This window comes from Xylocopa sonorina, chromosome 8 (genome assembly GCF_050948175.1).
Source record: "Xylocopa sonorina isolate GNS202 chromosome 8, iyXylSono1_principal, whole genome shotgun sequence".
NCBI classification, from domain to species: domain Eukaryota; kingdom Metazoa; phylum Arthropoda; class Insecta; order Hymenoptera; family Apidae; genus Xylocopa; species Xylocopa sonorina.
The window spans coordinates 13,491,250-13,504,721 of NC_135200.1; the positions used below are offsets into that span (position 1 = coordinate 13,491,250).

At 44.5% G+C, this 13,472-nt stretch overlaps 1 protein-coding gene across 1 annotated transcript in view; it reads left to right on the forward strand.

Annotated features, from left to right (window-relative positions):
• Positions 1 to 13,472, forward strand: part of LOC143426444 (uncharacterized) — a 128,797-nt gene that overhangs the window by 113,908 nt on the left and 1,417 nt on the right. Inside the window, exon 2 of the mRNA XM_076899916.1 lies at positions 9,594 to 9,908. Coding sequence (XP_076756031.1) covers positions 9,693 to 9,908 — 216 coding nt within the window. The 5' untranslated portion in view covers positions 9,594 to 9,692. The remainder of the gene's footprint in view (positions 1 to 9,593; positions 9,909 to 13,472) is intronic.

The window sequence follows — 13,472 nt, forward strand, 5'->3', positions numbered from 1 at the left end:
ACGTAAGTCATGCGCAAATCGCTCTCGTCTCTACGTACGTCAAGTAGAAATTATTTTAGTACAAAATTCCCCATCTATATTATAGTTGTGGTCAGAAGTACCAATTCATAAATTCTATTTGAATCTGCCTCTTTGGGAAAATAATCTACATACACAGAAATGCCAAAGATGGATAAGTAAACAATACAATTTGTTACATTCAACCATTATAAAATAATGTAATGTACAAAGTAATGACAATCAACTACGTATGCAAGTACATACTGTATGTAAGTATATACTAATGTTTGTGCGAACGCAGGTTGAGTTGGAAGTTTCTGATTCTTTTATTTACAAAATTTTATGATATATTTCAAAACTACAGATATTTTCTTATATACTTTTGTCATTCGATATGAAAACGATAATGTTAAAAATAATATATGACAGGATATAACACAAGCGATATATCTTTTATTCTGATACACATATTTACTTAAAGCAATGCACGATAATTAATATAATAAAGATTATTAAGATGATTATAGAGGCTAGATTACAATAATCTCATTTGTTAACATTAGCATGTTAACATTAGAAAATAGTAAGTTTGAAATTTTTACACAGAACAGTGTCAAGATAAGAATTTTGGTATTGCAATTCAGAGCAATAGTTATTTTCTACCAAACTTGCTTTACACACTACACAAATCTTCATCTTTAGGATCAATGTCGCTACTGCATTGACTATTTAAACGCACTTGAAAGACTGAATAAAATTGACATTGTTTTATAACCTCAAACACACTATGGACACAATCGATACCGATCCATACTTCTTTTACCCCATAAAGTTGCTGTAGTTTTCGATACAACTCCTACGATGGTTCGTCGATACTTGTTACGAAAAAAAATATGGTATATTAGTTAAAAATTTAATATAAGCCTTATCAAAGCATCTTGTTCAGTACACGAGTAGAGCGAAGCTATTTAGTTGGAACAATTTCAGTTTATTTATCGTTGTAAACAGAAATGATAGAGAAATACTCGCGACTGGTTGGTTAATTAACTTGAAAAACAAAAATGTCACCATATCAATCGCACTTTTATACGTTATAGCCTATTATAGAAGCATAAATATTTGTAGATAAAGATTGGCGAAGATCGATGATTGGAAACACGGCCTCTAGAATTCGCGGCATCGAAATAGTATCTTTGTAGGCGCAGAGTCAAAGACGGAGTACGGCGGGAGGGGGGACCTTGTCGATGTCGAGACACGAGAACGCTTTTCCGGTGACACGTAAAACGATTGGAACTAAAACTACATAGTTTAGATCATGAGAGAAGGAAGAAGATAGAAGCGTATACAACGTGGAAGCTTTTCCCGGAAGATCGTTTGTCTCAAACAGATCTGATTTCGTTTGTACGATACAAATTTACCGAGTTTTTATAATGGCGTTTAAAATTCCTTGCTATAAAATTATTGTCTGTATTACTACGAAACGATATGTAGACGCGTGGACAGTAAATACGATGGAAAAATGAGCACAGACAAAGACGAATTTCATCAGCTTCGGTGTAGAGAAAAGATGGTAGAGGGAGAAGGAGAGAGAACAAGTCTCGAGGGGAAGAGAGCTTCTCTCTTATTCGTAAGGTAAGTCAGGTCTTCTTTCGTTTCGGTACAAAACAGACCGAGCACGTATCTCGTTAGCGAATCATTAGCAACTCTTCTCGTGCTGGAAATACTGTCCCAACGAATGCTCACAGCTCGTTTCACTGTCTTCCGTCTTTCGTAGTTTTCTCTTTTTCCGTTTCAACATATCCTCCTATTCTAGCCATTTATAGTTGGCGCGTACCTAACTTTATTGAACCGATTTTATCGTTTTATTACGATGCGAGTTTCAACCCGAAGGGTCACGTTTGTAGTCTTGGCTTCCGTTCCAACCCTTTCTTACCATGGCATCGAATGCCTTTGGCAAACCATGCATCGACGCGGTGGTAACGAGACGATAACTCAGCGCTGACATCGGCACCGTCCGACCTGGAGGGAACTCTTATCGTTTACGCGACTGCCCCAGGTGTTGTCTAGTCGCGAAATAAATTCCTGACGAGATTCTCGCGTACATTTTCATAATTTTATAGGAAAAATGCGATCGACCAGGATCTCCGAACGTAGGTGTACGAATGTTCGAATAGCGGAAAAAGAATTTATAAAAGCGAAGCGTCTAGAAGTGTCGAGAAGCGACGATCGGCTTTTGGCAAATAGAATAAATTTACAAAGCCTTGGCATTAGAGCAAGACGATTTTACTCGAAAGAAGCCGCATAATACGATCCCGATTGAAGTGGGTAGAGGGAAAGTTGGAGGACGGATCGAATGAAATTTGAATAAAAATACCGTATTCCCTCGGATGGGTTCCCCGAGAGGCAAAATAAAGCACGGTCTTACCTCCCGAGGGGTCAGTCTACGCGACTCTATTCGTGGGGGACGACGCGACGCGACGCATCCTTTAACGGCTACATTTTCCAATAGACGGTACACTAGCTTTTCTCGATTAAAACCATGCTAGAGCGAATAAAAAACAAAGTAATAATTACCTCTAGCGATCCATGGATAATCTCGATCGAAGATACTTTTTTTTTTTCTTTACTCTATACTCTACGTATTCATACATGCCCATGTATGTATACGTATCGAGCAGCCGTATCTATAATCGCGAGAAAAAAAAAGGAAGACCGAGACGGTAAGAGGTCGTCAATCGCTAGATGGCATGGCATGGAAGTGGAAATTGATTTTACATTACAAAGCTACTGGTTCGAGATAATAGGGTACTTCAGAGGTGCAAGTAGGAGCACTTACACTCTACGAATTATCCAATTACTATCAAAGCAAAATCTATATTTAAAGGGATTACCCCTTTTAAGTCTCGGACATATCCGGAGGTGGTGACAGTTGATCAAATGGGTGACCAAGGTATCGTTATTCTTCGTTTCGTCGTAACGCTCGCAATCTGGTAGCTCGGTCTGATCGCTAATCAAATGAAAAGATCATAATCGATCTTCACGGAATGTTCGTCTGCTGCTTTCGTAGCGTATAATCTATTTTATCCTATCCATTAATCGTGCTCGAAAGCGAAGCTAAACGAAATATACGAAAGGCTGTAGAGATAAAAGAGAGGGAAAGAAAATGGATTTACTGATAAAAAGCTGACAGGCCACGTTGCATAGTGTATTCCCGTGCGCAGTGCAGAATGAAATCGTGAAAGCAAGAGAAGAGAGAGAGAGAGAGAGAGAGAGAGAGAGAGAGAGAGAGAGAGAGAGAGAGACGGAACAAACGAGAGCAAAGACCATCGAGTGGCGGATAACGAAAAGTCGGCAAAGAATGCGGAAAATAAAAGAGAAGAAACAATTGGGTCTGCTCCGTTCAATATCGAGCCAAACGGTGTTCGTCCAACCGTGACAGACACTGTCGAAGGCATTTAATAGACTTTGGATTTGCGAAACACAGTGCTCTAATACGAGTGCGTTTCGACTTATTCAACATTTTTCGTCTCGGTCAATTGTTACGGAAAGCATCCGAAGTAGAATGAGAACAGAAACAAAGTTAACAGGTTCGAAGAGATTATGAAATTGTCTCGCAAAGGTATTAGCCGTGGTTAGTGGACGGAATAGTAACGGATGCGAGCAATAATGCCTCGGAGGATCGCAAAATCGGTTCGCTATGGATGCGGTATTCTCTCCCACGCTCGAAAATCGCATCAACCTACACCTGCAGCCAGTTCCCTATCAAACACTTGCCACGTTCGAAATCCTCTGCTCTAATCCTCGTATTGCCATCGCCAATTAATTTTCTTTTATACTTGTATCTTGTTATTATATAACTTTTGCGTCTACGCTTACATAGTAATACGTAGGTATGTAGAGGCGTACATGCTGTACATACCGTGAACTATTGTACGAGGTGTGTACTCTATACGATCTTTGGGTATTTGTACATTTAACGCCGTCGATAACGAATGTCAGTTGGATGACAGTTTGGTCAGATGAAACCCTTATCCACCCTTCTCCGAGACCGTTTAATCCACAACGAACATCGATAACCAGGGGTTTCTCCGTTCCCGGAAATATCTTTTCCTTCGGTCAAAACACACCCGATTCGTTGGCGTAGATTAACCGACACAGCTCTCGACTGTGCTTAGATAGTAACTTTGATCCTAGCATTCTGAATGCATCGAAAGAGGCGAGACGAAAGTGGAAGAGGATGGCGCGGGAACAGGAAAGCGAGCTCTGGCCAACCGAGCTACTCAAAAGCCCAGTTTCCAGCCTTTTGAGATTCCATTACTGCCGCTAGCGTACGAAGCGGCGAGAATCAATATTTAAATTGGTGATGGAAACGCCTGGCTGCAATTACGGTACGCGGCCTGTCTAATTTTCCTCCCAGCCCCGATCTCGACTCCTTTCTCCCGCCGAAGAAGTTTAGTTTCCTGCGTATCGCGATAGCCACTTTGTGCGACTAAGCTAACTGAATCTTCTGTTCTCCATATCGCATCGCCCGCGCCTCAACCCAGGATTAGGGGTACAACTGAGCGCCACTGGTCGAGCCGAGTTTGAGTCGGCGGTCGAGGTAGAATTGTGCGTGGATCAATAAATCCCGCGTGGAATGGTACGGTTCGCGTCTTCTTCGTCGCGAACCCTCGAACAAGAGGAACTTACTTACATAACAGCTTCGTCGGCTATTTTTCAATGTTCGACGTTACGCGTCGATCGATTTCTTTATCGCAACGGTGATGCTCGATCCGCTTCGGCGCGCAATTGCGTCCCGAATGAATACTCTTGTCCTACACTCTTATCATAGAGCTCGTTACGTGTTTTATCAATTATCCGATCTGGTTGCTATCGTTAGGGCGCAGGGGACACGCGCGGGCATACGTAGAATTGAAACAATGCGCGAAATCGCAGATTCTTCCATTATGTCCCGTCCCGTCCCGTCCAGTCCAGTCTCGTCTCGTCTCGTCTCGTCTCGTCTCGTCTCGTTTATCCATTAAGGAGCCAGTTTTTCACGAGCCGTCCAGAGTCAGCCACTGTTTACGAAAAAGCCGACCGATACGCGATGAAAGCCACGCCGGATAAACGGGTCTCGAAAGGGGTCGAGAAACAATGAGCGTGCTTCAATTGTCGCGCGTGTTAAAAAATCCGCTTATATCCTCGACGAAACCAAGTATCGACCCACCCTCCCCCATCGCCATCCTATAACTTTGCCAAATAGCTTTCCCGCGGGGATTTTAGGAAAATCTGGAACGCGGCCAATACTCTTCCATCGCGTTACATCGCTCTGCCAGAGTTTATATTCTTCCCCTTTCGTTTCCCAATGCTACGAGGAGTTACATACGCGCTCTCTTCTCCTTCATCCCCTGAACTTGTAGGGAAACGAAAACTCCGCTCATCGAAAGGGAACCTAGAACAGAGACACTCGGCTGATTTCTTATTCGTTCGCAGTGATAGGGCGCGACAAAGACTGCTAGCACAATACATTCTGCCGAAGGGATCTGACTCATACGGTCCATTCATGCTTCTAATTGCAAGACAACCTCGCGAGGGTTTTCAAGGTTGCATTATTAATCGAGATTGACAGTTTTGTGTTTTCGAGTGTTCCCCTGCACGCATCGCTGCGTGGCCGTTCGTTTAATTACCGAATGCAAACAGGTTCGTTAGCGAACAACCCTCCTTTTATTTCGCCGCTGCTCTCGAGAATGAAACGTCTTTACTTGGCAAAAATGATTAATTATACGAACCGATCGTAAATAGTTCGCTGTTGCGTACCAATGTGGAAACTGTATCAGCAACAGGTTACATCGCAATCACGATTTAACGAAATTATTCAATTCAACATTTCGATATTGCGTACGCGCTAATTGATATACGTATATTCTATAATATGTGTCAGTGATCGAAGTCGGTGAAAATCTCGTTTGCATCGACCGTAACGCGCCACGTCGATATGGATACAAACCAGGGAGATCGGAGAGTTTGATCTCATTTAAGTTCGTTCATTTTCAATGAGCCTCAACCCTACAGCTATTCCGCGTCTCGCTGAACTGTATCGCACGATACTAACTTTATCGATATCTTTCCGCGATTACATAGGATTCCGATACTGATGTTCGAGAAGAAGTTGTTGCCACGAAATTTTGAAGCCATCAGATTCCAATCTTATATCCACGCTTTAGTTAGCTTTAGTTAGGGTGATACCAGCTACCGCAATAAGAAATACGTACATCTATAAACGATCCTATGGGACACGCGTTCCTCGTCCTCCCGAGTGGCTAAAGATAGAAATTCCACGACGAAGCTAAGCTTCGAAATACCTTCCACAGGCAGTCTTTGTCAACGCGTGTTGACGACGTCTACATACGTAGATGTATGTATGCGTAGGTAAATATATCGCATTCGAACGTCAAGTAGGCTGAAACAATAACCGTGTCAAGAATGACGAAGAGGAGGAGAAATGGCGAAAGATCGTATAAAGAAAGTACGGGGCAGAATGTTTCTTTTCCACCTTTATTATCACGGCTGTAAACTTATCTTCCAAATATATGAATCGCGAAATACGCGATACCGAGAAGAGCGCAGATAGAAACGTTCGCAAAAGATTTATGGAAGCGGTTGCGCGATTACGATCCGCGCACGGTTCACGAACAGAGAAGAGACCCGTTGTTTTCCACCGCATATCGTTTTGTAAACCGCGTTGCGTATGTGCGATCAGCCATGGTTCACCAAAGGATAAAAGGAGACGAAAGGATCGAGTAATGAGAAAATTGAGAGATAGAACGCTGTCGGAACAGCGACGCGTCGAGATGGTTATAGATATATATATATATGGGCAGGTATACATATATGTAGGTGCGAAACGAAAGAAAACGGAACGGAGCGGAACCGAACGGAACGGAATGAAACGGAACGAAACGAAACGAAACGAAACGAAACGAAACGGAACGGAACGGAACGGAACGGAACGGAACGGAACGGAACGGGACGGGATAGAATGGAAGAGAGAACGGAAGGAGGCTGAACGGAATGGAAGGGAGCATAGGTGAATAGAACGGTACGGTAAGAGAAGGGGTGGAAAGGATAAGAGGGTTGGGGTTCGAGGGTTCGACGGTGGCGGCTGGTCGGCGGGCGTCCAGTTCTCGTCGTTAGTCTGTCCTGCGCCGTCGAAACGGTAGAAGCGCCGCTCGTCGTCGAGCGCGACGTCGAGCGCGACGAGCCGACGAGCCCGTGCCCCTTTAGTTCGCGTTCGTTCACCGTCTCGATCGCGACATTTTCTCGCTTTATTTCGATTGCGCGCTTCTCGCATCTCTTCTTCTCTTCTACAATTTTCCGTTCTCTCGACTACCTAGCCCGGATAAACATCGTTACTGTATTTCACTTCTGCCCTTCTATAACCATTACAACCCTGTCTTATTCTCGACCGCTTTTCAACCCCCTTCTATCGTACCTTTTTTTCCATTTCTTCCTCCTTTTTTTCACACTTCTTACATTTCTCTTCAACCCCCGTTTCTAACACCGTTTTTCTGCTCATTCTACTATCACTAGTGACATCCGAGACGAACATTACCGTGGCGTGTCGATGTGATTACGACGAACGCGTCAATCTGGCTCTTCCTCCTCGATAAATAATCAACGAATCAGCGGGAGAACGATGGATTTTATCCCATGGACTTGCTACGAGTCAAGGTATGCCCGTCCCATCCAAATGAAACGTACGTGCAGTTTAGCGGATGATCGAAGAATTAGAATGCGTTATAAATCGTAGACAATTGATCCTTGACCACTGACCGGTTCATTACGTCGTTGTACTCTCGTATTGTCACCCGATCGCGTCTACCTACTGGTGAATTTTCCCGTGATTGTTTTCATTGAACTAGCAATACTAGAGTTTCTAACCATCGTTGAAAATAATTGCTCGGTTTTTTAAAAGAACCCTTTATCTCGAAAAATTCTTTCCCGTTTCGGTGATTCGACGTTGTATACGCAACTCGATGGAATAAGATTTACACCGGCACAGTTTTTATCCTAGTTTTACCTGTTTGATCTCTTATGTTTAGTGAACAAGTCGATTTTGCAACTCGAATATGTTACTCGGTATGGTAACAGCGTCTATTTAAACACAGGTATACCTAAATAGATTGAGTTTAGAAAATGTCAAACTAACGTTTCGAGCCGTTCCATCGGAGAGAAGGATAAAACCGCATTGGTTCGATACCGGTTTACAGTTTCAGATCGGTTCAAAGTGTGAGTTTCCGTCCGATTTTCCGAGAGTTCGCCGAACCTGCGGTTTCCATTTAGCCGCATCCACCCCTCTGTCCCTCCGACCTACTCTAGACCAATCGGTTATTTTCTTACCAAAACTTCGTATAAAACGGTCTTATAGTTTTCTTTTTTTTCCTTCCTCTTCTCTTTCGATCCGTAAGTAAACGTCTGTGGATTATCGTTTCGCGATGTATAAATCTTCGATGAGAATTCTCGTCGTATGAAAAAAGAAAAAATAATCGAGTGGTAGAACTCGTATTTAAAAATGTTCTACTTTCGCCGTTCTGCAGAATTTAATCGTTCTTCCCCTAGCATGGAAAGATATAGGTGGAGTGGCGCGTACGTGTGAGCCGTGTACGTCGCGAAGCCAGTGGCCCCCCGCAAGGGCACAGAGAAAGAAAGAGAAGGGAGAAAAGAGCCACCAGGCGCCATCCTTTAACTAGGTCGCGCACCGTATCCTGCGAATATCTCTACCTGGCTGACGACGACAAACACCCTCGACTCCTCTCATGAATAGTAAATTCGCCCGTTGTTTTTTCGTGTCCGCTGCCGGTATTGCCGCGAAGCGAAATTATTAACTTGCCCGTTGAGTGTTACGTAAGGTACATACAAGACATCATACCTACTCTCACTTTAAAGTCGCTTTTTTCGCTTGCATCTTTTCGACAACTTGCTACCCGTCGTTTTTCGTTCTCGAGTCCTATCGATTCTCTCGTCAAATCTAAATCGTAAACCATAACAGAGCGAGAACGCTATTCTCTCGTGAATGGGAAGCAACTAGTACGAACTAGACGATTCGAAACGAGTCCGATGTTGTGAAGTCGTCCATCAATATTTTCCAGGTCGCGTTTAACGGTTACAATGAAAATCGTTGGTTAGAGATCGATTATTTCCAAAGAAGATAACAAAATTGGAACGACGACGAGGACGACGGCGGCGGTGGCGGTGGTGGTGGCGGAGGCTGCGGCGGCGGCGGCGGCGGCGGCGGCGGCGGCGGTGATAGCGGAGACGGTAACGAGAAGAATCAAAGAAGCACGGTAGCAGTAAACACGGTAACGACAGAGGGCATATCGTGTCGTAAAGGCGGTGAGACGAGGCGAGGAAAAATACGAGAAGATTGCGTGAACGTCAACGAAGTTTGTCCTAAAGCATTTATCGAAGAGGAAAAAAAGTGGCATAGAACTGCGGAGAAGAAACTGCGAGAAGTGGAAACGCGCGAAGCATAGCGAAGCGTAGCGAAGGGGCTGATAAGATAAAAGGCGTAAGGAATAAAAGGAAGGAGGAAAGGGATTCGAAGCAGGGGTGAGATCCGAATGGGTAGCGGAGAGGGTAGGAAAGGATGAGAGAGGAAAGGATCGCGCGAGATAAGAAAGGATCGTGGTAGGATCGACAGGTCGATCGGTGTGATGGTCTCGGGGTGGTGTCCGTGCGTGCCGATCGGCCGCCGGGAATCACCGGTTGAACAGCAGTCGGCCTCCTCGTCGAGGAGTTTCGGTAACGACGGTGTACCGTTCACCGTCAGCGCGGCGACCGATCGCGCAGAAATGGTACAGATGTTCTACTACGAAAATCGCGGCAAATGCTGCAAGAAGCTTCTCCGGTACAACGGATATCCAAACAAGGTAAGCTGTACGCACCATCCTCTCGATTTCGATCGCGCCATTCTTTTCCATTTTCGCTTATCCGTTACTCCGAGACAAAGAAACCGTTCGAACATTTCACGCTGTCCGAAAACAGTTTCGAAGCTCGTGGACGAGGAAAGAATCGTATCAAGTTCACGGCGAACGAGGGAGAGAGGGAGATACAAAGCATTCGAAAGCCCCCGGGAAATAAATCGATTCGCTATCTGAATAGCCATTATGCGGACGTGGCTTGGAGGCAAGCACGGAGACCAGGAGGTTGGTTCGTCTGTAATGGCAGCCAAAACGTAGATATACATACACACACTCACACACACACACACACACACACATACATGCACAGACTTGGAGAACTCGAAAGACGAAAGAGAATCGATGCCTTATCCGCGCAGCTCGTAGAACCGGGCTAATGTTTCAGGGTGAGTTTCAGAAATCGTATCGAATTCAAAATCTTCTATTTATCTATCTCTTTACTATTCATTTATCTCCCCCTTATTTTTGCGAATCTATACATTCTCTTTACAAGAGCGTAACAACCAAAAATTGTTCCCAAACATTTCTTGAGTTTGTCAAAGAGTATCTGCAACGTAATTAACGTTAAATTTAGAATAAGTAAAAGTGAAGCATCGCAATTTGCGATGTTAAAAAATTAACAAATTTCGATTGGGTGAAAAACCTGTGTGGCAAGAAGCCGGTAGTCTCGATAAAAGGAAGAATTGTCTATGTAGCTGACTGAATGGCCTAGGTAGGAGACCTCTCCGACTTTCAGTGTCGCAGACGTTCTTTATGTCGGTGCGCGATTAAAGATATCTCGGATGAAAGAGCTTCGTTTCCTCCGCGGCAGCTTTCTCTTTCCAGCGCGAGAATGCATGGACCGACGAAAGGAAAAAGTTGCGGAATCTTTCCGACCAAGAAAAAGAGATCTTGTCGCGATAGTTGTTGCTCTCGCTTATCATCTATTCACCGGACTTTTCGTACCTAATTTTAAAATGTCTTCTCCCCGTTGTTGCGTCTAAAGTGACCGATCTCCGTTCGAAGTAAAAAGTAAGAAGTAGTATTATCCATGTTTCGAGTAGACGCGTGTGAGAGAGCGATACGAAGATCGATGGAACCAGTAGAACTGAAGGGGATGAGAAAAAAAAAGTCTCGTTCCGTTTACGAAGGCTGCGCTTATTTTAGCCACGATCGGAAAAACATTTCTCCTCGTACATAGATAGGTGCATAGGTAGATAGGTAGATAGCATAGGTGGAGGTATGCGGTTACGTTGGTCTCGCGTGTGATCGATCGTGATGGCGAGGGAACGCGACAAAGCGCACGGCCGGATGATATCCGCCGTGACGAAATAAAGCGCGTACTATGTAGTAGCACGATTAGAGGCGAAGTAGCAGAGGGTCGATTTGTGAGCTAACGATACCAAGAGAGAGAGGGAGAGAGAGAGAGAGAGAGAGAGAGAGAGAGAGAGTGAGGGAATGCAGGCGAGTGGACAAGGGTAGAGGCGGAGGTTGAGGATGGAGCCGGGACTGGCGGTGGCAGAGGCGGGAGGTTAGAGGACGACGGTGACGGAAAGGATGTGGGACGAGAAAACGGGGAACAGGAGAAGTGGGAGAGCGCCGAGTGGGAAAGAAAGAGAGGAACGTTGCAGAGGGGAACGTAGAGAGAATCGCGGGAAAGAGGCAAGAGGGTGGATATTCCAGGCTGCACCCCGTGGCTGTCCCAGCGTATCGCCATGGCAACCGACCCTGAAACACCCTGCGGCCGTCGCACCATCGGAGCTTTGCTTTCCGATGATAGTAATAATGTATCCTCGCTTTCGTTGATGTAGGTCGCAGGACGTCCCTTCCGCGCTACGAATGACGGCCCGATCCTCTCATCCGTCTCACCTATTACCTCGCGTCTCTACACCTGACTACTTACGCTAACCAGACGGGAGAAAAGGGAATCGCGAAACGATCAAACGACCTCTTTTTCCTTCCACTTTAACCTAACCGTTTCAAGAGGGCCTTAACGGGTATCACGATAGTCTTAGCGATCGTCAGGAAATCGTGAAGAATCGGGATCCAGGCTCGACCCAGTACTGTCCAATGTAAACGTATCTCAGTGAGAAAGCAATTTCTTGGATCGCAAATGAAAGACTACAGGAGAAACTGGATGGAAAGGAGCGATCCAATTTAGGGGAAGGTAAATGTCAAAGGGATCGATCGGAATCGAGTCGCGTGGCTGGAGGCTTTCGTTTCTTCCTCTCTCTCTCTCTCTCTCTCTCTCTCTCTCTCTCTCTCTCTCGCTCGCTCGCTCATTCGTTCGCTGACGGAATTTACAGTGGCGAGTTGTTTAAAATCGGAGGTAAAGGGGAAAAACGATTCGGATTGGGAATGAACGGTAGATACGGAAAAACGAGTCGAAATTTGTCTCAGGAAATATTTTATTAAAAATATAAGAAGTATTGCATAACACGGGTCGTTAGGGTATCGTTCAACGATCCCCGTTAAGCTTGTAAGCTAAGCTTGGCGCATTTAATTAAGTTTGCAGCACGGCAGGTGTAAAGTATTGCCGATTGTAGAGGGATCAGTGCAGGGATATCGCGATTACCGGATTTTTTAAAGTTGAGCTCAATTGTAATCCGAGCTCTATCTGTATACGTTTAAGCACAAGTATTAAGCCTGAAAAGTAAAAAAAGTAGAATAATCTAGCAGAGAGAATGGAGTCGCTGTAGAGTGTCTTTGAATGGAACGATTTCAATAGTTAATCAATGACCATGCACGTACAACTCTATCGCTCGAGAATCCGAGTTTCTTCAAATTTCGATTAAAATTCGTGTTTCTTATCAGATCTGCTGGTAAACCGCGAGCGTTAGCCTTCAACGCGCGTCGAGCCATCCTTCTTGGTTCGTTGATTCCCTGTCCTCGAAACGAATTGTTTCGCCGTATCGCTATTTTGCGACTATACTTCGCTTTATCGACAACATGATCGTTGCGCGTTCTATTGCATATAGCTGTGTGTATTCCATTTAATTCTTGATAACATAATCCACCGGTATTAGTTGCAGTCATCCGTATATAAAGAAACGAACGAAAGAGGAGGAGGTTAGCGGAGAAATGATAGCCATATTAAATGGTACAATTAGATATTAGAGAATAGAGAAGAGCAGAACGTGTGGAAAAGGTATAGAACGGTGGAAACAGGACATGCGCGAACGACCGCGTACAACCGGGGACGAGAATAGAGCGATCGACGAAGCAGCAGATTATCGGATTAACCGGTATATCCGGTACGTGTACCATGGTCAAGATGATACTAACTAACCTACGCGATAGAATTATTAAATCATCGAGTAGCTACATCTATCACCTGCATATTCGAAACAATTTCACAAGCAAGCTTAACCGTTCTTTGTAAGAATCGTTATCAATTCTCCAAACTGTTATGGACGCATTTCTCTCTCTCTCTCTCTCTCTCTCTCTCTCTCTCTCTCTCTTTCTTTCTCCCTCTGATATTTTACGATCGCTGATCAGCAAATTCCTCGTGGAGCTGCAACCGAGTGTATATGT